Source organism: Diplotaxodon limnothrissa, linkage group LG3, assembly GCF_057381915.1.
Source record: "Diplotaxodon limnothrissa isolate DT_005_m linkage group LG3, D_limnothrissa_male_GT1.1, whole genome shotgun sequence".
NCBI lineage: Eukaryota > Metazoa > Chordata > Actinopteri > Cichliformes > Cichlidae > Diplotaxodon > Diplotaxodon limnothrissa.
Window position 1 is genome coordinate 20,042,343 of NC_140598.1, and position 27,415 is coordinate 20,069,757.

The window sequence follows — 27,415 nt, forward strand, 5'->3', positions numbered from 1 at the left end:
TTCCAGACTCATTCACGCAGGAGTTTCAATGGCTGCATATGTGGTGGAGCTGAGACAGCTTTCAGAGCACTGAGTTGGAGGCATGCTGGATGACATGCTGTTGTTAGGGGAGCCCACACTGGACTTTAAGAAAGCGTTGGAAATTACTAAAGCAAGAGAAACAGCAGCTAATAACACTAAAGACCTGCGGAAAGCTGACAACAATATGAATTAAGCCGATGCACATCAAGTATCTAAGAGTGTGGGAGGCACATTTTGGCAAGTACTGTGTTTGTAAAGACAGTATCTGCCATAACTGCAAGAAAATGGGGGCACTAAGCCAAGAAATGAAAGAGAACTAAAGAAGGAATGGGAAAACTTAACCCAAACTAAACATGCATTTACATGGATTTAATAAGTGCTTTGTGGAGCCCATCTATGCCATTATCCATGTAAATAGGAAGAGCAGTAAATGGAGGTTGAGCCAGGGGCCTCGGCTTCCGTGATCAGCCAAGCCACCTACCACAGCTTGTGGCACTTGGGCGGGATGCCGGCTTTCCAAGCGACTGAGACAGTACACCGGTGAATGCATTCACCCGCTTGGCGCTATAGAGGTGCATCAGCATATCAGGGTCAAGAAACTGCAGCGACGCTACGTGTGGTGCAAGGAGAGATGCCTAGTCTGCTGGGTCGTGATCTTCTGCAGAAAATCTGCCTGAATTGGAGAGAAATTGTCACGGCCTGAGGCCAGTGGGAAAAACAGAGGCAAACAATACTCTGAGGCGCAGGGACCGAGCATGACAAAGCTTTATTTGCAATGGTGCAATTGATGCAAACAGCGAAAACAGTGAGAGGTGCTCAAAGAGCTTAACATTACCTAGAACTGCTCAACGTAATCAAGGAATAACTCAAAAACACTCGAGGAACTGAGGGCACAGGTTTAACTCAGAAATTCATAACCTTTCACTGTGAAACACACATGGCCGACTTGGCATTTCTATGAAACAAAGCTATAAAGAGCACTAGAAGTGTCCGCGGTGGAAGCCATGGGGCTGTTGTGGATGGGATGGAGAACCCAACACTGGGTAATCTGCCAGTACAGGAACTCCTGGGGGGGGGGGGGGGGGGGGGTGTAATCCTGAACACTGGGCAGGTGGGCACGGAGAAACTGTGAGCAGACCAGCGCTGAAATCTAAACAAATTACAGCAGTGGCTTTGCAATGTCCGGAGGTCCTCTGAGAGTGGAGAAAGCACAAACGTCAGAAAAAACATGAAACGGCTAAGAACAGCTGAAACTGTGGAAGCCCTGACTGACAAAGGTTTGCAGATGATCTGGCGAGGTGTGAGTCTGAGCGCTGCTCTTAACAAGCCGGCAATTCCAATTAGGCTCAGGTGCAGCCTCTCAGCATGATGTGGCGGCTCCACCCAGGGGTGGAAACGCCCTGTGGGAAGACCCAGCACTCACCCGGACCATGACAGAAATCATGTATACAACTGTAATAGCAGAATTACTGGCGAGTATGCAGATGAAATTAATTGGACACCCTCAGGGGGACCACTGTGAAGCTGTGTGTGGACGTCTGCAAAACATTCCCGGTGTTGCTGTCACAGCTGTTCAGAACCCCACAAAGCTGACTGCCATGATTGAAGCAGTGAGGATAGCCGTGAGTACTCAGACTGTGCACATTGAACGCAATATAAATACGATCTTGGAGAAGCTTACCGGGTTCTCAGAGCATGCGCCGACCAGCTGGCAGGGGTGTTCACCAAGATCTTCAACCTCTCCCTGAGGCAGTCAGTGGTCCCCACATCCCTCAAAACAACCACCGTCATTCCCATTCCTAAGAAATCAGAGGTCTCCTGGCTGAAATGCTAATGCTCTGTTGCACTGACATCAGTCATCATGAAGTGCCTTGAGTGGCTGGTCAAAGGTCACCTCTGCTCCTCCCTCCATGTTACATATCTGCAAAATTTGGCATGAACGCCAACATCCCTCCAAATTTCTACAATGCTCCACTTTTTCTCTTCCTGTGAGCTCGACCTCTTCTTACTCTCCCTTTTCTTTCTCTTGTTTTTGAATTCTCCTTTTTAACTTCCTTTTCCTCTCACTTTCATGTTTCCTCTTTCACAAACTGTCTAATCACACTCTCCAGTGTGTGTGTGACTTCGTACATCTCTTACTTTCTCATTCTCAGCTTATTCCTTAAACATATAAATTACAATTTACTTCTTTTCTTGGGCAGTAAAAATCCCTCTGATGTTGTGGGACTCTCAAAAACTTCAATAATTCCTGGTTCAAGCCTGACACTCTGGGCTTTGCAGGGTGAAGGCCTCGTGTTTCATGCTCTTCACTGAGTTAAATGCATTCACCAGCAGAATAATGCTGCTGGGCCTGTTTGCAGACAGAGGCGGGAGCTCCTGCTGATTTGTATGGGACTAAAAAGCTGTGATTACATCCATCCAGCTTCACACTTTGTGAAAGCACATCTGTGGAAGGAATGGAAAAGTCATTCAGACGGCCACAGATCACTTCTGAGGAAAGAAGAGGACACCGGCTTTCCTTGTAGTTTCACACCTGAGTAAACCAAATAAAAGTTAAAAAAAAAAAAACTCAGAAAAAAATTAATTAAAAATCATATTCTATTAAAGTTATTTCACCTGGAAACAAACCTTTACACAGTACAAAATTAAAAATTAATCAATCAATTAATTAATTAATTTTCTTTTTTTCAGTGTTTTTTATGACGCCATTCCCTCAAAGAATCTTTCCTTCGCCCCTCCTTTTTTCTTTCCCACTGTACACCACACTACAGCTCGCCGTTCTGATCCACTCTCAATCCAGATTGTGCCAAAAACTGCTTTCAAAAATCAAGAAGCTGCTTGCTGTACAGCTTCTCACTCTATCATTCGTCCTCTTCCTCCATGCGCTGAGGAGCAGCTGAGTCAGTCTTCAACATGTGAGGGTTTGACAGGAGGGCGGGAAAGACTGCAGGAACCACATCTAAGAGAGGTAAGCAGCACATGCCCACACATGCTTACTGAGACAGGAAGAAAAGAGAGAGAGAGAGAAGGCGGGCCAGAACTCAGAGACCATGACAGAAATATGATCTGATAGCCAAGGTTATTAAAAATAGATATGAAAACATTTAAAAACACATATCATTATTTTCAGCATTGGTTGGTTTGGTTGCAACTTGTCTGATGAGACTCTGATGGATTCTGTGAAGTTCTGTGTTTTTATCGTAATTCCTGTACGTACTTTCATAATCCGGCCTCTGACATATGCTCTCCACAACATAATAATGAATAAAAACGGAAACTGAAACTAACAGAAACTAAGCTCAAATGAAATAGTTTCATATATAAACTAACTTCTCCCAGCTTCATATTTCTGAGAGTGCAGTGAAACACGCTTGATGGTTTCATCATTACAGTTCCCTGTATTAAGCTCTGGAGCAGTAGTTACTTTTATTGTCTGGCTCTGTTCCACAGCGTGTTTTTATCCTCGTCTCCCTCCACTTTCTCTCTAGGATCTACCTTACAATATAAACGCCTCCAGGTGACTGTTGTTGTAAATGACATTAAATTGAACTCACACCCAACTGAGAGAGAAAGCACATAGAGAGAGAAGATGTAAAACCTACATAGAAACATCTCAGCCAGCTAAAGCCACAACCTTCTGCTGTATTTGGTATTTTCTGTCATTTTAAAAAGGAATAATAATGTCAACTCATTCATTTTGGCATTCATTCATTGTTTATCTTGCTTTGTGTCATCGTAGTCTAAGGAGCTTGAAAAGAAAAGCGTTGAGTGCAGGTTTATTTTAACTGGATACACCAAATGTTCCTATTTCTTTGTTATAATTTACAATTGTGCTATTTTAACCCTTTGTTATGGTGCCTGAATGATTGCATGCTATTCTGAGTCACGTGCTTTGTAAAGCACATTGTAATGTTTGGTTTGATAAAGTTTATACAAATATAACAATGCTATCTGTTTTTATCCCCATAAATAAAAACTTCCCTCATAATAATTCTAACAATAATGCCACACTGGAAACGTGGAAGTGGTGTCACTGTTATGGATAAACAATGGCATTAAAAATAATGTGTCAGTAAGATAACATGTCCTTTTTTAAATGATTGAGAAGGTCTATGAAAACTCATCAAGTGACAGAGAGAAAAGGTTGTGGCCCTTTAGTACCCCTTCATGGCTTCCTGTTAAGTTTCATTTTAAATTCTTCTTTTTTTGGTTTTTAAATCTCTTAATGGTGTTGCCCCTTCTTATTTGTCTGAGGTGCTTCACCCTCACATGCCGTCACCTGTTCCTCAGCTAACCAGATGCGTTTGACTGAAGACATTTAATAAATCCTGAGGAGACAGGAAAGCCTTTGCAGCTTTGGCTCCTAAAATGTGGAATGAGCTTCCTCTGGAGGTCAGACAGGCTCAATCGCTTCTTTTCTCCTTGACTTTTAACCCAGTGTGAGTTGTTATCTGTCTGAAACTTTTACTCTTTACACGTAGCTGTACTGATTTATGGCTTAATTGTTGTTTTCTTTTACAGCACTTTGGTCAGCCGTTATGTTGTTTTAAAGTGGTTTAGAAATATAGTGAACGTGGAAGGTAAAAGATGAGTGTGTTTCTGGACTGCCTTGAAGAAAGATTTTTTTCTAATTGATATTTTGTTTATTTTTCATAAAATAAAAAGAGTGTCCAGGTCTACAAAAGAGACAAAAATGTTCCCAAAATCACTTTTTAACCTTTTCCCTGGTTAAATACAAATAATAAAAGCATAAATAAATAAATGTAAGGCAGTGATTCTCAAACTTCTCACAATGAGTACCACCTCATGAAATATATAGCTCTTGTAGTACCACCCTTATGACCGATATTAAAGTACAGCAGTATAGGCCCATTTACAGTGTTGGGAAGGTTACTTTTAAACTGTATTCCACTACAGATTACACAATACATCCCCTCGTATTGTTTCAGAGGAAAACACGAACACGGTGTACAGTCGAGTCTTAATAGCTTACTTACAACTGGGCTCGTCAGGCACTCTTCTTGGCTGCAGTGGTTATTATTATATTTACTTGCTTCCAGCTCCTGTTTCTGATGGGTGACAGCTTGTACTTTTCCATTTTCTCCCTCCTCGCGCTCACAGACACATAATGGTTATGGCAGTCCATTCTCCCTGCAGCACGGACTACACTGCCCATCAGGCTGCATTCTTTAGAGCTATGCTTGTAGCATTCTGCCTGTTGCCTTCATATTAAATCATTTTTTGAACAATAATTTCAAAAAAATATTTCCTCACGTCATTTTGTGGACCACAAATAGAGTTGAGACACAGGCATTAGAGCCTCGTAATGTGTGTTTTGTTTGGGTCACTGGCGTGGAATTACCAAAAAGACCGAGGGCATAGTATAACACATGAAACAGGAAAAGACCATTTATTTCAGCAAAGTAACTGTATTCTGAATACCACCTTTTTAAACAGTAACTGTAACTGAATACAGTTACTCATATTTTGTATTTTAAATACGCTGGTACATGTACTCCGTTACTCCCCAACACTGTATATTTAACACCACATAAAGTTTACACGAGACGATTTTATTTCTTATATGAATGTTATTTATTTTAACTGTCATAAACAGGATGTGACAGGTGACAATAACAACTGTACTGCATTAAAACATCTGCAGCAGGTGGGACTTCCAATCTTTAAGTGATGACCTGATAAAACCTGCTTCTGGGGCCAAACTACTCTGCATTTATCAACGCTGTTGTGTTTTTCACATGTTTTAATTACTGCTCCCAGCGATTATCTCAGTTGTTCTCCTGACTGATGTTTGGTCCGTTTACAGCATCCTGCCATGCGATTGCATTTGTCCCTCACCGTCAGGAACCCTCACCTTAACTTTTATTGAGTGGAAAAAAGTTCATTCATCCTCCATCTTCACTGTGTTTATGTTATGCTAACATAGCGTGTTGCTCGCCACCGCATAGCACATTATTATATTTTCTCAGTCAGAACATGCTATATTTTTTAATCTTAAAAAAAACTTTGGAGGCTTCCCTTGTACTACTAGAGGACGCCCACATACCACAGTTTGAGAATCACTTTCCCACTGTGTCCTTGTGATAAGCTGAAAGAGGAGGCTTATCCATGTTTATGATCAAACAGCTGATTCTAAACTAAGCCTTCAGATCAAACTGATTGATCAGCCATCAGAGGAGTCGGATCAATGGAGCTGCTTCTGTTCCTGATGTCCCCTGTTTGATCCTGGACCTGAACTCTCCCTGCAGAGGAGACACAAGACAGTCAGACACACAAACACACACACACACATATCTTAGTGGAGCCATCTACTTGACATAATGTTTTCCCTAACCATCTATAAAGATTGACTAAATCTAACCATAACCTAACTTTAACCTTGCTCACATTTTGAGCCTCAAAAATGCAAATCAAACTCGAGGGGTGTTCCCAAAAGAGACTGTTGGTCCCCACAAGTAAGAGAAAGAGAAAGAGAAAAGAGAAAGAGAAAACCTATATTTTCATACTGACCTTTGACCTTTAATAGCACTGTGGTCTCTCTTAAAATGCTTCTTTCTTTGCTGCTGACATCACAGCTGTATTCTCCACTGTCTCTCTCTGTGGGCTGTTTCAGGGTCAGACTGAGGTCTCCAGTTTTCAGCAGGTCGTCATCCATCTTCGTTCGGTCTCTGTAATCCTGGTGCTGTTTGTGAGGCCGGTCAGAGCTGTTCTCATACACGTGGACGATCAGTGATGGATCCAATTCAGTATGTCTCCACACTATTTCAGCATCTTCAGGCAGGTTTTCTGTGGTTCTAAAGGGCAGCCGGACAAATTTGGCCCCCTCCTCCACCTCCACCTGACAGTCTGAAGGAAAACCACATCATGAGCTGCACAGACAGAAGTGAATCTACAAGGCAGGTTTTTATTTGGTTAATGGTAATGGTTGAATAATGATTTTCAACCACACAAACAGAAATATTTTCTGACATGCACACTCATACTGACTCGTCACTATCAGCAGCACCGTTTTCTTCCTCTTCATCCTCTTGTCCTTGACACTGCAGATGTATTTTCCCGTGTCTCTGTCCGAGGGTTTCTTCAGGGTCAGACTGAGGTCTCCAGTCATCTGTGAGTTTGCTTCCATCCTCGTTCGTTCTCTGTAGACCTGGTGCTGTTTGTCTCGCTGGTCAGAGCCCTGCTCATATTTGTGGACTGTAATTGGTGGTTCAGGTTCATAGCGCCACCACTCCACTTCAGCACTGGACAGGTTACCTGTGGTTTTGAAGGGCAGCTGGACAGACTCCGCCCCCTCCTCCACCTCCACCCGACACACTGAAAGATTCCACCATGTTTTATTCAGCCAGTAGCCACTCTGAATTGACAAGCGTGTTACAACTAGATTTGCTGAATGTGTTTGATTGGATAAGTAAAAACAACATGATTTTAAACGTGTCTAAATCCAAATCCATGTTAATAGGAAGTAGAGTACGATTAGTCAACAGCCCACAACTAAATCTTTCCATAGCTGGATCGGTATTAGAACAGGTCACCCAGATTAAATTACTTGGTGTTACCATAAACCACCACCTTTCATGGTCTCAGCACATCAACTCTGTTATTAAGAAAATGGGACAGGGCATAGCTATAGCTAGGAAATGCTCTTTTTACATCACTTCTTCAATTATGAAAGATGTCATTAATGCTCTAGTATTATCTCATCTAGAGTACTGCTCAATCATTTGGTCAGCAGCTAATAAGACAGATCTGAACAGACTTCAGTTATTCCAAAATAGGGCGGCCAGATTAGTGTTAAGGTGTTCATACTATACAAGTATTGATAAAATGCACGATAAACTTTCTTGGCTTTCTGTACAAGCTAAATTATACTATGGCTTACTTGTATTTTTAAAGAAAGCAATACTGGTAAACACACCACACTTTTTTATGCTCAGTTGCAGCATCCAGATGAAATACATAATCATGCTACACGATTGTCAACTAACCACAATTTAGTAATTCCTCGTGTTAAAAGTAACTTTTTGAAAAACTCTGTTATATTTAGAGCATCTTTTCAGTGGAATAAGTTGCCTTATGCAATTAGAGAATTGGCTTCTATTCATAATTTTAAAAATCACCTAAAAGCCTATTTAGGCAGTTTTTAATGTATTTGTAAAAATTGTAGAGGGTAATGTCACTTGTAATGGAAATTGTGTATTTTGTTTGAGTGTTTTGTTTTGGGTTTCTTTGCTTTTTTATATAATTTTTTAATATTCACATGTTTACATTTTCAGAATTGTAAAACCTTATTGTGGATCTAAGAGCCAAATTATGTGGTGTCAAAATAATCTCCACAGTGGACAATTTGCATCCAACTCATTGGGTAACATTTTATTTGGTGGTATTTGATGGTTTGGGCCCCAGGAAGACTAGCAACCACTGTTGTGGAAGCTAATGGGGTTCCTTATAAATAAACAAATAAACAAAAAAAAAAAGAACAAGGTCAGTGAGGTCTTTACTGAACCTTACAATATAAAACTCATTGAAGCGACTGTGAACTGACACTACAAACAAAATGTAATTTAAAATATACAGGTGGTAATAATCAGGGGCAAGATTTGTCTACTCAGTCTAAGGAGCTTGGAAAGAAAAGCGTCTGGACTTCTTTAAGTTGCTTGAAGACGTTTCACCTCTCATCTGAGAAGCTTCTTCAGTTCTAAGGTCAAATGGTGGAGAGTCCCAGATATAAACCTAGTGGGAGTTTCCCCCCACAGAGGGACAAAAGGACCCCCTGATGATCCTCTAATCGCCTGAGCCAAGGTGTGAAAATGGGTGTGTTTCACAATCAGCCAGGGTTTTGGGTGAGCTCATTGTGAAACCTTTCCCCACCCTATCATGTGATTTCCTGAGGTCAGATGGCCCAGGATGTGAGTGGGCGTTAAGGCGTCTGGGGAGGGATCTCAAAACTGGATTGTAGATGGCAGACAGTTGGTGTCGTAAACCCCGCCTCTGTTCAAGAGTTTTGAGAACCACTTCCCAGACGCCAGCACTCTCAGTAGCAGGAGCAGCAGCAACACCAACATTGTACCCATCAGGTAAAGCATAGGCTACCTTCAGGCTGTAGAAAAAGCTCTCCTGAATCTAACATGCAATGGTGTTTGCTGTAGTGAGTGCTTGTGACAGGAGAACTAAAAGCAGCTGAAACCTATGTTGTGAACCAAATATGTGACTGTGGAGTTAAAAATAAAACAAGTTGGGATCCTTAAATACTCTGTCAGTCTTACTTGATAAGCAAAGCTGTTATTTGGTTTCTTATCTTTGACCTGAACCTTTATTTGTTTCTTCATGAGGATGTTTCCCTCCCACTCAAATCATGCCAGAGGCTTTTATTTTGAAGAAGGATCAAGAGAAATAAACAATTGCAACACATTTAGATGAGCTTGCAAAGTCTCTCGACAGATATTTTCCTACAAGAGATTCATATCCAGCATGGGTGAGACAGCCGTTCACGTTTGCTGTTGAGACAGCAGATGTCGATGATGAATACCTTGATGAAATCATTGAAGTTCAGCAGAGCCAGGTTCAACAGCAACTCTTCAGAACAACAACGCTCTCAACGTTTTGGTGTCGACAAATGGACAAATATGTAGTTATTGCTAAGAAAGCCGTGGATTTTTTTTATACCATTTGTTACAACATATCTTTGCGAGCAATCCCTGTCAAGGATGCTGGACATAAAAACGAAGAAGAGGAACAGACTTTGCTGTGAAAATGACATGAGACTGGCACTTGCCAAGGTGAAGCCACGCATATCTGAACTGGTCTCTCAAAGGCAACAGCAGAAGTCACACTGATTCGCAGTATGTACATTTGTATGTAATTTGCTGTAAGTTCGTGCATTGTGTTGGTTTTGTTCTTTGAACAAGGTGATGTTCACGCACGGGTCATTTTGTGCACCAATAAAAACATATCTATGTCTTGAATATGAAAAAAAATCATATTTTATTTTTCACTAAAGAGGGGTTCGGTGAATGCGCATATGAAACTGGTGGGTTCGGTACCTCCAACAAGGTTAAGAACCAATGATTTAAACACACAGTTGTGCTGCCTGACATTCTTGGCTTTTAGTCAAAACATCAAAGAATTTATTTTATTTGAATGAACTGAAAATAGATTCAAACTAAAAGCTTTTAGAGAATAAACTCCTACATGACCTCTGACCTGTATCTACAGCACTGACCTCTGACGTTCAGCTCCACTTGTTTCTTCAGCAGGATGTTTCCCTCCCTGCTGTAGACGGTGCAGGTGTAGGTGTAGTGATCCCAGTCTGTGGGGTGTTTCAGGGTCAGACTGAGGTCTCCAGTTTTCAGCAGGTCTTCATTCATCTTTGTTCGGTCTCTGTAAAACTGGTCCTGTTCTTTAAACTGGTCAGAGCCGTTCTCATACACGTGGACCTTCCTGGTTCGAATGTAAATACAAGTCCACTCCACTTTAGCATCTCCAGGCAGGCGAAGTCTGGTTTTGCAGGGCAGCTGGACAGACTCCACCCCATCCTTCACCTCTACACAGGGGACTGAGAGGACAACAAAGCACAAGGAGTTGTTCAGCCAGTGCAGCAGCGTGAAGTTAAACCTTTTCAGTGAGAACATGTTTGACCAATTCGACTCTGAAATACGTTCCTTTGCTCCACAGTAGTACAGTACAGTGGTGTCTGTCCAATCAGCAGCAGAGCTGACTCTTTACCAGAATCCTTTGTGCCAAATGTACAGAATCAAATCCTTTGTTTGTTTCTGCAGAGTAAAGTTTTTATTTTCATCTTTCAAGGTTTATATTATTTCTTAGAATCTTTCAAAGAAACTGTAGAAGTTACTAGACTATGATTCAACTACACAGACAGCTGGTCACTCGATCTGCTCTCTGAATGCTCAGCTTGTGCTCAAAATGAACTTAAAGAAACGTCTGTTGTGGTTGTTAGGTCTGCACTCGCAGGCCTCGCTAGCTCAGAGACTTATCCCGATGAACAAAGCAAGACAATCAGACCTCGATCGGTTTTTACTTGCACAAGTGTGGTAATCTCAGAGCTGCAAGCTCGGCACCCAAACTCAGTCAACTTCAACTCCAGCCTCTCCTCGCAGCCTTTTATTAAATGAGTACTTGTAAAATAATGTGTTGTAAGAGCTAAGGCACCGCAAAGCTGTTTAAAAGCCCCTTTGAGGTCCCTGTGTAATCACATAAACCCCAGGCAAAGTGTCCAAAAACGTAGGGACCTCCTGTATCTGCAGCTCACTCATAAAACCCTGTTCACCATAGTAACCACAGACACATTAATGATGACAGGCTCTTGTTACCGAACTTCACCATTTTCCTATACTGTAAACCTTTGATCTGTATCTTCAGCTCTGACCTTTGACTTTTAGCTTCACTTGCTTCTTCAGCAGGATGCTTCCAAGGATGTTGCTGCTGACGGTGCAGGTGTAGGTGTCCGTGTCTTTGTCTGTGGGGTACTTCAGAGTCAGACTGAGGTTGGCAACTGTCAGCTGTTTTCTCTTCATCTTGGTTCTGTGTGTATATAACCAGTGTTGTTGTTGTTGAGGCTGGTCAGAGTCACTTTGCTGCACATGGACTATCCTTTTAAAGCTGTCAGTCCACATCACTGTAGCGTCTTCAGGCAGGTGAACTGTGGTTATAAAGGGAAGTTCAACAGACTCCACCCCTGAATCCACCTTCACCTGCGGGACTGAGAGGACAACAAACATCATCATCAGCTGCACAGGAAGTCTTTAAGATGCTAAAACATGACGCTGAAAAACTAGTTCATGCATTTATTACTTCCAGGCTGGACGACTGTAATTCATTATTATCAGGATGTCCTAAAAACTCGCTGAAAAGCCTTCAGCTGATCCAAAATGCTGCAGCAAGAGTCCTGACAGGGACTAGAAAGAGAGAGCAGATTTCTCCTGTTTTGGCTTCCCTTCATTGGCTTCCTGTTAAATCCAGAATTGAATTCAAAATCCTGCTCCTCACATACAAGGTCTTAAATAATCAGGCCCCATCTTATCTTAATGACCTTGTAGTACCATATCACCCTATTAGAGCACTTCGCTCTCGCTCTGCAGGCCTACTTGTTGTTCCTAGAGTATTTAAAAGTAGAATGGGAGGGAGAGCCTTCAGTTTTCAGGCCCCTCTTCTGTGGAACCAGCTTCCAGTTTGGATTCAGGAGACAGACACTATCTCTACTTTTAAGATTAGGCTTAAAACTTTCCTTTTTGCTAAAGCATATAGTTAGGGCTGGACCAGGTGACCCTGAATCCTCCCTTAGTTATGCTGCAATAGACGTAGGCTGCCGGGGGATTCCCATGATGCACTGAGTTTTTCCTTTCCAGTCACCTTTCTCACTCACTATGTGTTAATCAGTGTTGGGTAAGTTACTTTAAAAAAGTAATTAATTACTAATTACTTAGTCAATATTGTATTTAAAATAATTATCTAATTACTGAGTCAAAAAAGTAACTTAATTACTAAATAAGTAATTTAACGAAATACTTCTTAAAATCCCTATAAACCTTGAGTGGACAGACAATAGAAATTAAACTCTTTAAATAATATTTTTTTTAGAGACGGAGACTCTACAGTACGCAGCGGTAGCATCTCTTCCACAGTGTAGCCTGCAATCATTTTTTAAGCTCACCTTCAGACGCTTTCTGTGCTGCTGAAGTAAAATCAAGCTTTGCCTGCTTAGCAGGAGCTGCCACGGTGATGGATGATGAACAAGGATCACTCAGAAGTGTTCGTCTATGCTCTCGTGTCAGGTGCTTCAGTAGATTACTATTAACAGCAGCCGATAGTTTTTTCTCCCCAGGACATAGTATTGCTGTAATGTTCTTGTCTGCTTGTTTCAGAAAAGTGAAGAGACGGGAATACAGTGGAGCAAAAAAGTAGCTGGTATTTTGGCCCATTCCTCCATGCAGATCTTCTCGAGAGCAGTGATGTTTTGGGGCTGTCGCCGAGCAACACGGACTTTCAACTCCCGCCACAGATTTTCTATGGGGTTGAGGTCTGGAGACTGGCTAGGCCACTCCAGGACTTTCAAATGCTTCTTACGGAGCCACTCCTTTGTTGCCCGGGCGGTGTGTTTTGGATCATTGTCATGTTGGAAGACCCAGCCTCGTTTCATCTTCAAAGTTCTCACTGATGGAAGGAGGTTTTGGCTCAAAATCTCACGATACATGGCCCCATTCATTCTGTCCTTAACACGGATCAGTCGTCCTGTCCCCTTGGCAGAAAAACAGCCCCATAGCATGATGTTTCCACCCCCATGCTTCACAGTAGGTATGGTGTTCTTGGGATGCAACTCAGTATTCTTCTTCCTCCAAACACGACGAGTTGAGTTTATACCCAAAAGTTCTACTTTGGTTTCATCTGACCACATGACATTCTCCCAATCCTCTGCTGTATCATCCATGTGCTCTCTGGCAAACTTCAGACGGGCCTGGACATGCACTGGCTTCAGCAGCGGAACACGTCTGGCACTGCGGGATTTGATTCCCTGCCGTTGTAGTGTGTTACTGATGGTGACCTTTGTTACTTTGGTCCCAGCTCTCTGCAGGTCATTCACCAGGTCCCCCCGTGTGGTTCTGGGATCTTTGCTCACCGTTCTCATGATCATTTTGACCCCACGGGATGAGATCTTGTGTGGAGCCCCAGATCGAGGGAGATTATCAGTGGTCTTGTATGTCTTCCATTTTCTGATGATTGCTCCCACAGTTGATTTTTTCACACCAAGCTGCTTGCCTATTGTAGATTCACTCTTCCCAGTCTGGTGCAGGTCTACAATACTTTTCCTGGTGTCCTTCGAAAGCTCTTTGGTCTTGGCCATGGCGGAGTTTGGAGTCTGACTGTTTGAGGCTGTGGACAGGTGTCTTTTATACAGATGATGAGTTCAAACAGGTGCCATTCATACAGGTAACGAGTGGGGGACAGGAAAGCTTCTTACAGAAGACGTTACAGGTCTGTGAGAGCCAGAGATTTTCCTTGTTTGAGGTGACCAAATACTTATTTTCCACCCTAATTTACGAATAAATTCTTTACAAATCCTATATGTGAATTCATGGATTTTTTTTTCACATTCTGCCTCTCACAGTTGAAGTGTACCTCTGGTGCAAATTACTGACCTCTGTCATCATTTTAAGTGGGGGAACTTGCACAATCGGTGGCTGACTAAATACTTTTTTGCCCCACTGTATGTCCATGTCATAAAACAGCCACACGCTTCATCCGAGTCCAACATCTTCCGCTTTAGAATACGACTGTGCAGCAAACTGGCGCGAAATGACGCGCAGCTGCACTACAGCCATGTTAAATCGGCAGAGTTTACTTCTTATTTTACAATGTAACACAAGTACATTGTAAGTAACTGTAATTAAAATACCTAAAAATGAACAGTAATTAGTTACTCTGCTTTTTCAGTGGAAAAGTAATTTAATTACAGTAACGCATTACTTAGTAACGCATTACACCCAACACTGGTGTTAACAGACTTCTCTGCATTGAATCATATCTGTTATTAACCTCTGTCTCTCTTCCACAGCATGTCTTTATCCTGTCTTCCTTCTCTCACCCTAACCAATCGCAGCAGATGGCCCCGCCCCTCCCTGAGCCTGGTTCTGCCGGAGGTTTCTTCCTGTTAAAAGGGAGTTTTTCCTTCCCACTGTCGCCAAAGTGCTGCTCATAGGGGGTCATATGATTGTTGGGTTTTTCTCTGTACCTATTATTGTGCGATCTACTGTACAATATAAAGCGCCTTGAGGCGACTGTTGTTGTGATTTGGTGCTGTGTAAATAAAATTGAATTGCATTGAATTGAATTAACCTTTGGCATGTGTCTGCTTGAGTGGAGCAGGGAGTGATTTAAATAGTTAGTGTTGTTCCTGAAAACATTTGTATTATTTTGTGATTATGGTATCTCTGCCCATTGGTTTAGGTTGGAATCATATTTTTTCTCTTCTCTGTGGGGTGTTATTCAGCTTGTACTGGTGTAACTGTAATCATAGGTGAAGCTCATTGGACTTTATATGTATTCCATTTATCATTCATCCTAGGTACCGAAGTGACACAGCACCACACAAAAGCCCCTCATGTCTTCATATCTTGGGAAATCGGTGGAGCGATTTAGTGAAATATGTGCAAAGTATTTAAGACAAAAACAGAAGATCTTGAATGTCAATATTTGACATTTTTGATATTTTTGTCATTTTTACACGATCACCTTTATTCTTCAGCACAGTCTGAACTGTTCTCCAGGACTTTTGAAGGACATTGTGATTTAAAAAACAAAAATCCAGAAATGCTTTTACTGCACTGGCAGCGAGTTTGGGATTCAGTTCTTCTGTATCAAGAATGGCTACCTGACAACTGCCCTTCCATTGAGACCATTTCTGATGATGCTTTAATGGACGACTTAAAGAAAAAAAACATTATTCGGTATTTCTACTTATGTATTACAGCTTCCAAAATCACAGCATTCTTAGATAGCTGGAAACAGGACAGAAGATCAAGTGTTTAAATGTCTTCAAGAGTTTTTTGGGTTTTTTTTTGGCAAGTTGTGCTGCTGTGTCTGCCTTTTTATGACAGGGTAAAGCACAACTCCCAGTACCCCCCACTGCCCATGGCCTTGAATAACAACAATAAAAGCAGAGTTTCTCTGAAAATACAAACAGTAAACTTAAAATGAGTGATGCTTGTTTCATGATGCTCCAGATGTTCTAAGCTGGTAAAAGCTTTGAACTGCAAGCAGACCAGTTCAGGACCTGAACTCTTCCCTGCTATTTTATCAGACGCTGTTTAGTATGATGTTACTGAGATATGTAAGGCCTTCACTTAAGAAGACATCGTATCAATTGGAGCATTTGTTGTTGTATAACCTGTAAATACCTTTGAGCACCTTTCCAGATGTGGAAGCACTATTACATACCATCAGAGATCAGGTTTTGTAAGTGAGCTCTAATAACAAGTCAGATGCCTCCTTTTGAGGATGCAGTGTCCATGTTGTTCCCATAATCCTAAAATTTAATCCGTCTGACCACAGAATAGTTTTCGACTTTTTACTGACATTTGCCCCAAAGAAGAATAGCAGTGTCTCTGGATCATGTTCACATGCGCTGTTTTCTTTGCATGATACAGCTTTAACCTGCACGTGTGCACGGCATAGTCAAGTGTGTTGCAGTAATATCTGTAAATGTTTCAAAGCTCATGACCTGCCTGAGGGCACAAGGATCGCAGGTACCCAGGACTGATTTTCAGCCTTGTTGCTGTGCACAGAGATTGCTCCTGATTCTCTGAAACCTTTGGCGATGTTATGTGCCGTAAATGATGAGATATTTATAGTTTTCAGAATTCTGTCCTGAGAAACATTGCAATTATTTTGTAATTGTTTTTGCAAACTCTGAACATCTTTACTTCGGGTAACTCTGCCTCTCTTAATACTCAACAATGTTATTGACCTGTTGCCAATTAGCCTAATTCAGTTAAATGTTAGTTAAATAATTATACGGATGTTTCATTTTTCGCTTTTTGTTGCTGCAACTTTTTGGAAAATTGTTACTGCCATCGAATTCAAACCTTTATTAAAATTGTACATTTTCTCAGGTTGCTGGTTCCCTTAAGAACATGGCTGGATAAATCTGAGGTCAAGATCACTAACCACCATCATTTAAAATTGGAAATTTGACCACATCACACATGTGACAAATCACTTACCTTTCACAAAATAGTGTCTGAAGTACATGCCTCCACCCACAATTAAGAAAGCAGCCAAATTCAAGAAAACCAGGAGAACTGTGACCCTGCTGCGACCTGACAACAAAAATGTGAACAAAAACAGGAAAATTGTGTGATGTTAAAATAATGCTGCAGAATCTCTAACGCTGCACATGATTTTTCATTTGTTTGCACTGACCTCCACCTGTGGCCCTCTGGACCTGCAGCTGCACTGTTGCCTGACCCTGTTCAATACCAGACTTGCGGGCGGTGCAGGTGTAGTTGCCACTATCAGACAGTTGAAGATTTTTCAGAGTGAGGCTGAGGTTTCCAGTTTCCAGAGCATCAGTATTCATGGACGTTCGCCCGCTGTAATGCTGGTTTTGGTTCTGAAGGTTATCACCTTCCGGTTCACGCAGGTGAACTGTGGGTGGGTTGAGGTCGGACCGGCTCCACACAACTGCGCATTCTTTCACATTAACACTGAGAAACTTACACGGCAGCAGGACAAACTCTGCTCCCTCCTGCACCTTCACACTTGAGGCATGCTGGGAAACTGTGAGGACAGGAAGAGTTTAAACCTGAAATCATTCCCACACTTTATTATGACAGCAGGAAACTTATTACAGGCTGAAGTAGACACAGACACAATACAGCAGTTCCAGTGATGCACACCGGCTGATTTCATGAAATCATGTTGATTCAGTGTTTTTTTTATTAGTTTAGATAAGTAAGGACATTATTCCTAAGACATGACCAAAGTGGCGGCTGTTTCATAACTGTCACAAAACCCGTGAGACCAGTTACACTGTCATGGTGGCTAGAGAGGAAATGAAAACCGCCAAGTGCATCAGCTTAGAGGGACTCGAGCTGATAACAGAACAGATAGAGACCATTTTTGTCTCACTGCTTCAGTGAGAGAAGACATTTAAGATAAAGTTACGCTGGCTCGGATAATCTCAACTGCAACAGCATGTGGCAGTTGAGACCTCACCTTGTTTATGAATGCACACAAACCTGTCTGACTGTGTGTGTCTCTGTGTGTCTCTGCAAGTGTGACATTAATGGAGCTTGGATCGTGAGAACAGAGGCAGATTTTCTTACCGTGCAGGAGGATCACAAACACCAACAGGGTCTGCATCTTTCTGTAAAAACAGCAAATAGCTAAAACTTTTCCTTCAGTCGTCTTCTGCCTGAGGAAATCAGCAGCAAATCCACAGACATAATCCACCTGCTCCTCACCTTAAACGAACACACCTTCAATTTTTTTCATTCAGGAAGAGGAAACACTTGTTCAGAGGGAGGACGGGACTGTTCACGTACGTCTAGCCAGTAAAGACGACGACAAGAGAAACAAAGCAAATAAAGAGAAAAGAAACGTGAGTCAGGACCAGTTTAATAAGTCTGTAATCAAAAATTTTAATCATCACGTCAGACTAAAGTGAAATATTATCTCTTTGTTTCCTCGTGTACTTCCACATATGATAAATGTGAATACAGAACATAATAGTAATCATCATAATAATAAATTATGTTTTATTACTGTCTACCAGCAGCAGCTTCACAGCCCACCAGGGGGCCCACACACTGTTATTTGCAGACTACATGAAAGGCTGGTGGTGAAATGTGAGTCTATTCAGTGACAGACAGAAGCTGAGCAGGTAACACTTTCTAATGAAAACGTAACAACCAATGCTGGTTATTTATATAATATGGCTAATTCAACTTTGTACTGCTGATAAAACCAAGAGTACAGGTTTAAAATACTTCCCCCAACAGCAGCCATCACTATAAAGGTAACTGTGGTTAGTATCTGCAAGAAAATACAGATGCTAGCAACAGTTAACTTTATAATAACAATAGCTAACTTCAATTCAGCAATAAACAATATTATTATTATCATTAGAAAAGAACAGGAGTGATGTACTGGTAACACAGTGTAAGAGTAACAGTATTTAGAATATTAGTAGTTATTAATTATATTTTAGTCAAGGTCAAGTATTACCCTTCCACCTCTAACAGTGATGATATATTAGTTTAGGATTAACAAATATTGTAGTTTGTATTCTTTCTTTACATGTTAGAGTTTTAAATAACAATATTTATTCAGTTTTCTGTGGAAAGGCAAAGAGGGAACTGCACATCTCGTTCAGTAACTATAAAAGAAAAAGTTTCCTCTGTGTTGCTGTGAAAATCACTCATTCAGTTCAGCAGCTCCGCCTCACTCTGCAGAAGCAGCGTGCCGAGCTGATGATGTTAAGAGGGAAGTAGTGAAGGTGATGATGTCGCTCTGCTGTCAGTCATCATCCCGACAACATGAAGACTGCATCTGCTCCTCTGTGAGTCACTGAAATCCTTCACTGATCTTTTTCATCGATTCATTGATAGCAGCTCTAATAAACACTCTTGGATGCTCTCACTCACTGACTGCTTGTTTTAGGTGAGAGGATCAGTTCACTCTTCTTCTCTTGTATTACAGGTTTCATTTGAGAGCAGTCTGTGATTGGAGCCAGGAAGAGATATTATTGGCTTATAATGAATATCACAAGTTTATTTTATTTTAGAGCTTCCAGACCTTCTGCAGTTTATTCTGGAGTAATGCATTAGTAACGTCCACCATGTAATCTGGACTGTCATAATAAATTGAGGCCTCATGCCCAGTTAGTGACTGTAACATGAAGTCAGATGACCTCTTTTCATCAAACATGCAGGGTCAGGAAACCACAGCTGCTGGCTGCATGTGCCACAGATTCTTCTGCCTGTTTTGTAGTCTTCACTTCCTCTATTAGAAGCACATTTTCCACAGTGAGTCAAACCAAAGAAATGGAGACTGTTTTTGGTAAAATCAGGTTTCTTTTTGCATGTTTGGTTATTTTTCTGGTGCTGAGTTCTAAAGAGCAGCAGAGTGCAATTTAGCCCTAAACTTGTAAATAAAAACCACTTTAAGAGATTTTGATGCACGCTCAATCATTCAGGTAAGTCTCCAAAAGTTGATTCTGTTCATCTGGACGTAGCATTTTCAGTCAGAGAAACGTTTCATCATCCAGGTGACATCTTCAGTCTCAGCTGACTGCAGCTTTCAATCTTATAAACAGTACATTTGCATAATGACTGAAACCAGCCCACTGATGGAACAATGGGCTGGGAGGTCAGTTCCTTAATCTTAATTATGCACATTCTCATGACCATTGATCAACAACCACTGATCAATGGTCATAAGTACCATTCACAGAGAGTTGGGGAATGGCAACAACATTAACATCTTTCCACCAGGGTAGGTGCACAGTTTTGCTAAAGCAGAAAGACTATCATGAGAATATTTTGTCCCTGCTCAGTGACGAAAATGCTTATGAGCCCCTGACCTCATACCACAGGCTATACCAAGGGGAACCTACACCAACTCTCTATGGTTTACTGAAGATACATAAACAACCTGACCTCAACCTCAGCAACAGGACCGCTCTCAGCATCGACCAAGTGTGTTTGCTTTTGGAGCTGTGTCTTCATTCCACCTACTTCACATACAAGGGTCAGTTCTACAGGCAGAAACATGGGTGTGCCATGGGTTCCCCAGTTTCACCCATCGTGGCCAATTTGTACATGGAAGAAGTGGAAAAGAGGGCTTTGCTATGCTACCCTGGAACACCACCAAGCCATTGGTTCAGGTATGTGGATGACACCTGGGTGAAAATCAAATCTCAGGGCGTACCACAATTCACGGATCACATTAAGTCGGTGGACCGACACATCAAATTCACCAGGGAGGATATGAAAAGTGGCAGATTAGCCTTCTTAGACTGTGAGATTTCCATCAGGAATGGGGGACATCTAAAAGCTGACGTGTACCATAAACCTACACATACAGATCAGTATTAAGGTTTGATTCTCATCATCCACTGGAGCACAAACTGGGTGTCATCAGGACGCTACAACACAGAGCGAACACCATCCCCACTGACACAGCGGCCAGGAAGCAGAAGAACATCAAGAAGGCCCTGAGTAAATGTGGTTATCCCAGCTGGACTTTTGTCAAAGCTGGGAAGGCACCTAAAGAAAGCTCCAGCTGATCCAGGAGAGAAGGACAACTGCTGCCTAAGAGAAAACCTGTAGTGATCCCGTATGTGTCAGGAGTATCGGAGCAGTTGAGACGCATTTTTTCTAAACACCGGGTCTCTGTGGCTCTGTTAAAGAGCTCCTCAATACACTACTTGTACTTCAGCTTGGCCTCTTTGATGACCAGAGTCACTGTGCCCCTTTGTAAGCCTGCAAGTCCCCAAATTTGAGACAGTGGTGACAACAGACTGGGACCAGAAAAAGTAGCTGCATATATCATTCATTAGCTCCCAAACTGTCCAGTTATGGACTGAAACAGTGAGGGTTACCGTGAACATGACTCATGCAGTTTATCAGGGAAGCGGCTCAGCCTCGCTCTGCACAAGCAGTGTCACAAGCTGATGGTCTTAACAGGGAAGTGGTGAAGCTGAAGGTGTCACTCTGCTGTCAGTCGTCATTCCGACAACATGAAGACTTCAGGTGTGTCTCTGCTCCTCGGTGAGTCAAACACTGAAAAACTTTTCATGCTTACTTTCAGTCATGTATTCATTTATCACCGCGTCATCACACAATAAAGTGGGAAAACACGTTTTCAGCAGGAGGAAGCTTTTGCTGAGGGTGGATGGATCCCCAAGTGAAGTTTGTTGGATCTGCTTAAAGTTTGTTTCATTTAGGAGAGAGGAAGAGTTCGCTCTTTTTCTGTTGCCTGTTTTCTAGTAGGGCTAAAGTAATTTAATTAAAAGTCATTGAAAATAGACAGTGATGCAGCTCACACTTTAACTCAGAGGCATCTAATGAAATAAATTCTTTCACGCAAGCATGAAGCAGGAAAGTGTGCTTACATCATGACTTTGTCTCATCAACAGATGTGGATACAAATGAGTTCTAAGCAGGAAAACCTTTTTTGTGATCCATCATGTAATTTGGACTCAGAGTTAGAGCTTCATGTTAAGTTCACTGTCTGTAACATGATGACTTAAGGAGAAGTCGGGCAACCTCGTTTCTTCGAACATCGACGTTCATTCAGGAAACCACAGCTGCTAGTTGCACTCACCACACGTTTGTCTTATCTGCCTATTATGTAGCCTTCACTTCCTTTAATAAGAGCAAATTTTCCACTATAAACACAGAGTCTAACAAAAGACTGGAGACTGTTTTGGTCATTTCCCTCAGAGTTTGTATGTTTTGTTGTTTTTCTGGTGATGAGCTTCAAACAGCAGCAGATTGAGACTCAAATAGAACCTAATAAAATCAGTGAAGCTATTCATTGCTCATGTCATCCATCAGGGAGTTTCTTTAATATCATTACATTGTTTGCTTTTAGTAAATGTGGAAATTGAATATGAATTCATTTTATGTTTTTCTTTTCTTTTTTATTTCTTAATACCTAACTGCTGTACCTGTACTGCCCGTATCTCTGCAGATATACTGTATAGCCACTCAAAACTGATGTTCAGATAGAGGGTGGGAGCCGCCTGTTTTCTCTCTCCACTATAATCCCTGACAATTTTATTAGTTTGGGCGACCTTTACATGTAGGTTGTTGGGATCACAGCAGAGATAGAACAGAGGGGACATGGTGTTTGTTAAATGTCTGAATGGCCCAGGTGGAAGAAGCTGTTAGTGAATCTGGAGATGTGGGACCTGAAGTACCAACATACAACACTGTAAAAAATGACAGATGCCACCAAAGAGTCACAGAAGGTCTTCAAAGTGCACCCTGGACTCCAAATGACCTCAGCCGCCTCAGCAACTGCGTTTTCTAAGGACAGCGCTAGCAAACGCTCTCCGCTTGCGAGTGAAAAAGAAAAAACACCCCTTCCCTTCCTTATTCATGTTGAAGTGTACCATGTCCACCAATCAAAAAATGATATGGCAACATGAGGCGTTTGGTTGTTTAGGAAGAGGGAGAAGTTTTAGGAGTGACACCAATGAGAGAGAGAGAGCGAAAGAAAGAGAGAGAGCGAGTTTTCACATGTGAGAGATTAGTGACGTTTAGTGTGTTATGCAGTTATTGGGTTTTTGTGAGTTATACTAGTGAATGTCACAGGTGCTCCTGCTGTCAGACCTTGTGGTGTTCTCCTCTGTTTTATAGTGGACAGGACCTATTTTTTGGGAGTTGCATGAATACTTTGTGTGCCTTCTTATTTGATGCAACACACCTGATTGTTCTGTAAATAGTTTGAAATGATTGTGCAAAAAATCTGAGGCCTTGGCTGCATTTTGGGGTAAATAGCAACATTTTACTTTGTTGTTTGCATCATTTTTAAAAATGTATAATTTCTATTTGCATTTCAAGTTTTGAAAGGTATTCATTAAACATGTTTATGTTTTAACTGTTTTCCACTCGGAGTATACAAGAGGTTGAAGATACTATTACATACGGAGAGAACTCCACACCGGGTGTAGGCTTGCATGACTAAGAAACTATTTGAGGCAATTTTGTGGCGTTTGAGGTTGGACTCGGCTGCACATGTGTGCTTAAGCCGATCGATGGCTGCAGCCTCTGTGGGAACTGAAATCAGCCCGTCATCGATGCAGAAGTGTCTCTCGACAAAGTGTCTTGTGTCTGCTCCAAAGTTTGTCTCGCCTTCCCAGGTGGCACCCGGGCGTGGTCTTCCTGCACTTTGTCACATGAGTAGAAGTAATCAACAACTTTCTATTCATTTTTATTCTTATGAGCACGAGAGAGAGAGAGGGGGGGGGGGGGCAGGTACACAGTCACTAAAGATGAATAGCACAGCATTTAGTTGAATAGACGTTAAAAGAGAAGGTGTTTCAACAGCTGTTGTCTACACCCTTGACACAGGAGAACAGAAGACTTCACCACCAGGACCTCCCCACCAACTGGGTGTCACCAACTTTCTCACAACACCTCACTGTGACCTACACAGATAACCAGTGTGCAGCTTTGAAATATAACATCCAGAGTCTATGTGACAAATGGCTAAACAAGTGCCATCATAGCAGGGAGAAGGGTGAACATGGTAACATAGAAGATGCTCTCCCAGGCCTATTACTGCCTTCTGGTCATAATGTCCACTCTCTTTCAGTGACCTCTGACCTTTAATATCCTCTGACCTTCAGTGACCTCTGACCTCCTGTTTCAGGTGTGTGTGTGCTGCTGCTGTCTGCACTGACTGTTTGTGCAGGTGAGTAGATGAAGTGCACCATGGTCCAGGACAAACACTGAGTGTAAACACTGATAGAAACTGTCCGTCTGTCCTCCAGTCTCTCTGAGCGTCAGTCCAAACCTTCAGCAGTTCTTCACAGCAGCCTCAGTGTCTCTGACATGTGACGGTCAGCTGGGCTCTGATGGATGGACGGTGAAGAGGGACACAGGAAGTGCGACTGAGTCATGTGGAGCAAGGGGGCGGGGCTTCGGGAGGTTCAATGGTTCATCCTGTTTGTTTGATGAGTTCAAGCCAATCAGTGGAGTTTACTGGTGTGAAGATGAAGCTGGAGAGAAGAGTGAAGAAGTCAACATCACTGTATCAGGTAATGAAGTCTTTCATTTCATCAGACTAACAGCACACTGTTATACCACCTCTACATCACTCTGTGGGTCTTTTCTTTAGATAAACATGTGATCCTGGAGATCCCTGCACTTCCTGTGAGGACAGGAAGTGATGTCACACTACGCTGTAAGAAGAAAACTGGTGGCACAGCTGCAGCTTATTTCTACTTTAATGGACGTCCTGTTGGACCTAAATCAGAGCACATAATCACCATTAATGTGCAGCAGTCTGATGAAGGTCTCTACTGGTGTGCTACTGATGAGTTTGGATCATCTCCTCAGAGCTTTCTGAGGGTCAGAGGTCAGAACACTGACATCACTTCCTGTTTAAAGCCAATCTGCTGAGCTGATGATAAACTGACTGAACCAGCTTCCTCATCTCTCCTGCAGGTCCTTCAACCACAGCCTTGTTTACAACAACAAAAGAAGCAACAACAACCATAACGTCACTCACAAACACTCATATCTCCTCTTCTTCTACCCTTCTTTCTCCTCCCCCTTCTCCCTCTCCCCCCTCCTCCCTCATATTCCCAATTGTAGCTGCTATAGGTTCCCTGGTGCTATTGGTTCTGGTTCTGTTTGTACTTCATCTTCTGTGGAAGAAACGCACAGGTATAGCGTCTGTCTCAAATTTTCATCCAAAGTCATCATCTTGGACACATCAAGACAGCCTCCATCAGCGTTTCTATTTTTAGAACACTTAGAAAGTAGATTCAGACTAAAACTCCACAGACACAAATACTAGTATTCTTTCAGATCACTTCATCTTTGCAGGGAGATACCAGTCAGCTCCAGTAAATGATGTCACCTATGCTGAGGTCACCAGTAGAGCCTGGACCAATAAGACTCCAGCCAGCGAACCTGAAGTACTTTACTCCAGTCTGAGGACAAACACTGCAGGTACACATTCACCTGTGTTCTAACGAGGGACATCAATGAGAGATAAACCCAAAAGTAGTTTTCATTGGGCTTGTAAAATGTGCTCAATGAAACAATGAGAATCTTCTTCTCAAATTTATCAAACTAGTGTTTTGAAAGTGGGACCTGAATGCAGGTGCATTTCACTCTTTAGGTTCCTGTTTCCTCAGTAAAACCTGTCACTGGTTTCATAATTAAAGCTGTACTGTGGTTTCGTTGGTCAGTTCAGTGTTTATAACATGAGGCAGTCAGCAGAGAGAGACGTGGCACTGAGACAGGAAATCCTGCAGCTTAAACAGATATGATCGGTGTTTGATGGGAGTCAATTCAGGTTTGTGTGTATGACACAGTGTAACAGGAGCAGTCGGCCTGAACTGAAGATTAAAAATAATCTGAGCGGATTTGGTTTGTTTTTAATCCAGATGTATCTTTTCAAAAATAAATCGGAGAAGCACACGTTGGACAGTTTAATAAAAATACTCTACAAACCAGCAAACCAGCAAAATTAGGAAAATAACAACCAGTACAAGGTGAGAATGTACTGCTCGCGTTCTGACTCTAATCTGAGGAGCAAAAACACATTTTAAGACATTATTTAAAGACAGGCAGCGAGTGGGCTGAACTAACGAGGGCAGGGTGATGCTTCCACAGTTTAGGCTACAGCTGAAAAAGCCCAGTCAGCTCTCACTTTGAGTCACGTTTTTGGGACTAGCAGGAGAAGCTAGTTCAGTGACCACATTATTTCTTTTATTGCCATGTAAATCTGAGGGTTATACACAGTAGTAGCAGTAATCAGATGTAAAAGCACATAAATAGTGAAGTCACCTGAGTCAGTAGTTCATATTTCCCGGAGTCGAGCGTTCATTCACCCACATCAAAACAGGTGCTGCTGGTGTGGTTAACTGCTGAGAGAAGCTCTCTGTGACGGAGCTTCTTTGTTGAGATCAGTGGGAAATGATCAAAGGTAAAACACATAAACCATGAAGTGTTTTATGTGTTTAAGATCAGTCTAGCAGCTATTTGAATGTTGTGGACTCTGTAGAGATAAACAGTGTCTGAGAGTAGAGAGAGTGCATGTCAGCAGATACCGGTGCTGAGATGCAGGACTGAACAAAGGAAGATGTAAAGTTACCACACAGCAAAAGATGTTCTTAACTTTGTTTCTTGTCTTCATCTCTTTGTGTGACTAGTGTTTAAAGTGAAACAAAATGAGTTCTTTTTCAGAGAGAGATTCATGAAGCCCCTCACAACGTCTTCATAAGAATTAAGATTTCTCTGCAGGATTATTATTAAATGAAAACAATATATATTTGAATTCAGTTCAGCAGGCAAACAGGGTTGATGGGAAATCCAAGTTCAGTGAGTTGTAAATAAAACCCGGATATTCAGTCACTCATTGGCATGTTCTTGTCTTGATGATGTCATCCCAAAAACACACATGACCAATGCTGACATCATCACTCAGACCCCTGAGAACACAGGTAGGGAGGCTGCACCTATATGACTCATGTCCCAGTGTTATTACATGCTGAACTATCGGGGCGACTGTGGTTCAGTGGATTGGGAAGCTCCTCTATAAGTGGAAGGTCGCCGGTTTGATCCCTCCTGCTCTCTCTCTGTCCTGGTGGTTGTGTCCTATGGCAAGACACTTCCCCTACCGCCTACTGGTGATGGCCAGACGGGCCGATGGCGCGATATGGCAGCCTCGCTTCTGTCAGTCTGCCCCCGGGCAGCTGTGGCTACAACTGTAGCTGCCTCCACCAGTGTGTGAGAGTGACTGTGGAACTGTACTTTGGGTGCCTAGAAAAGTGTTATATAAATGCAATCCATCATTAACTTTTTTCTCTTTAAGCTTCAGTTTAAAAATTAGGTTTAAAATTTCATATATTTGTTACATACATATACATTTTAATTAGGTTTTAAAGTTGGTAGGACAATAAATGCCTCACCCTTCTAGTGACCTGCACCATGACTGCACACTCAACTGTCCCATTTTTACAGAAGCTAAAGGAACCACAGACACCACAGAAGAAGTGTAAACAGGAAGCTGAGGACAGACCTGCAGACTTCCTGTGGACAGTCTCACTCTGTCAGTCACCATGGGAACATTTACAGGCAGTCATCAGCTTCCTCCTTTCTTCATTCACTCCCAT

At 42.0% G+C, this 27,415-nt stretch overlaps 2 protein-coding genes across 2 annotated transcripts; one reads left to right on the forward strand and one right to left on the reverse strand.

Moving 5' to 3' along the window:
* Positions 1-6,192: 6,192 nt before the first annotated feature.
* LOC146634820 (uncharacterized) lies at positions 6,193-17,916 on the reverse strand. The gene is made up of 8 exons (XM_085379193.1): positions 17,880-17,916; positions 16,975-17,331; positions 16,776-16,871; positions 11,426-11,758; positions 10,262-10,594; positions 7,030-7,356; positions 6,553-6,888; positions 6,193-6,284 (listed from the first exon to the last, which is right to left on the reverse strand). The coding sequence occupies exons 1-8, from the start codon at positions 17,914-17,916 to the stop codon at positions 6,193-6,195; spliced, it is 1,911 nt and encodes a 636-aa protein (XP_085235319.1).
* A 3,379-nt stretch (positions 17,917-21,295) lies between these two features.
* LOC146634821 (uncharacterized) lies at positions 21,296-27,301 on the forward strand. Its single transcript, XM_085343141.1, has 7 exons — positions 21,296-21,326; positions 23,938-23,979; positions 24,059-24,325; positions 24,406-24,645; positions 24,735-24,956; positions 25,119-25,244; positions 27,264-27,301. The coding sequence occupies exons 1-7, from the start codon at positions 21,296-21,298 to the stop codon at positions 27,299-27,301; spliced, it is 966 nt and encodes a 321-aa protein (XP_085199267.1).
* Positions 27,302-27,415: the final 114 nt, after the last annotated feature.

Bases quoted from the DNA above. Each gene is read 5' to 3' on its own strand.
- LOC146634821 (XM_085343141.1), top strand. From the start codon at position 21,296: ATGAAGACTTCAGGTGTGTCTCTGCTCCTCG. The intron at 23,980-24,058 runs GTGAGTAGATGA...TCTGTCCTCCAG, and splicing joins TGCACTGACTGTTTGTGCAG to TCTCTCTGAGCGTCAGTCCA. The intron at 24,957-25,118 runs GTATAGCGTCTG...TCATCTTTGCAG, and splicing joins TCTGTGGAAGAAACGCACAG to GGAGATACCAGTCAGCTCCA.
- LOC146634820 (XM_085379193.1), bottom strand. From the start codon at position 17,916: ATGCAGACCCTGTTGGTGTTTGTGATCCTCCTGCACG. The intron at 17,332-17,879 runs GTAAGAAAATCT...CTGTCCTCACAG, and splicing joins GTTTGTGATCCTCCTGCACG to TTTCCCAGCATGCCTCAAGT. The intron at 6,889-7,029 runs GTCAGTATGAGT...GTTTTCCTTCAG, and splicing joins GGTGCTGCTGATAGTGACGA to ACTGTCAGGTGGAGGTGGAG.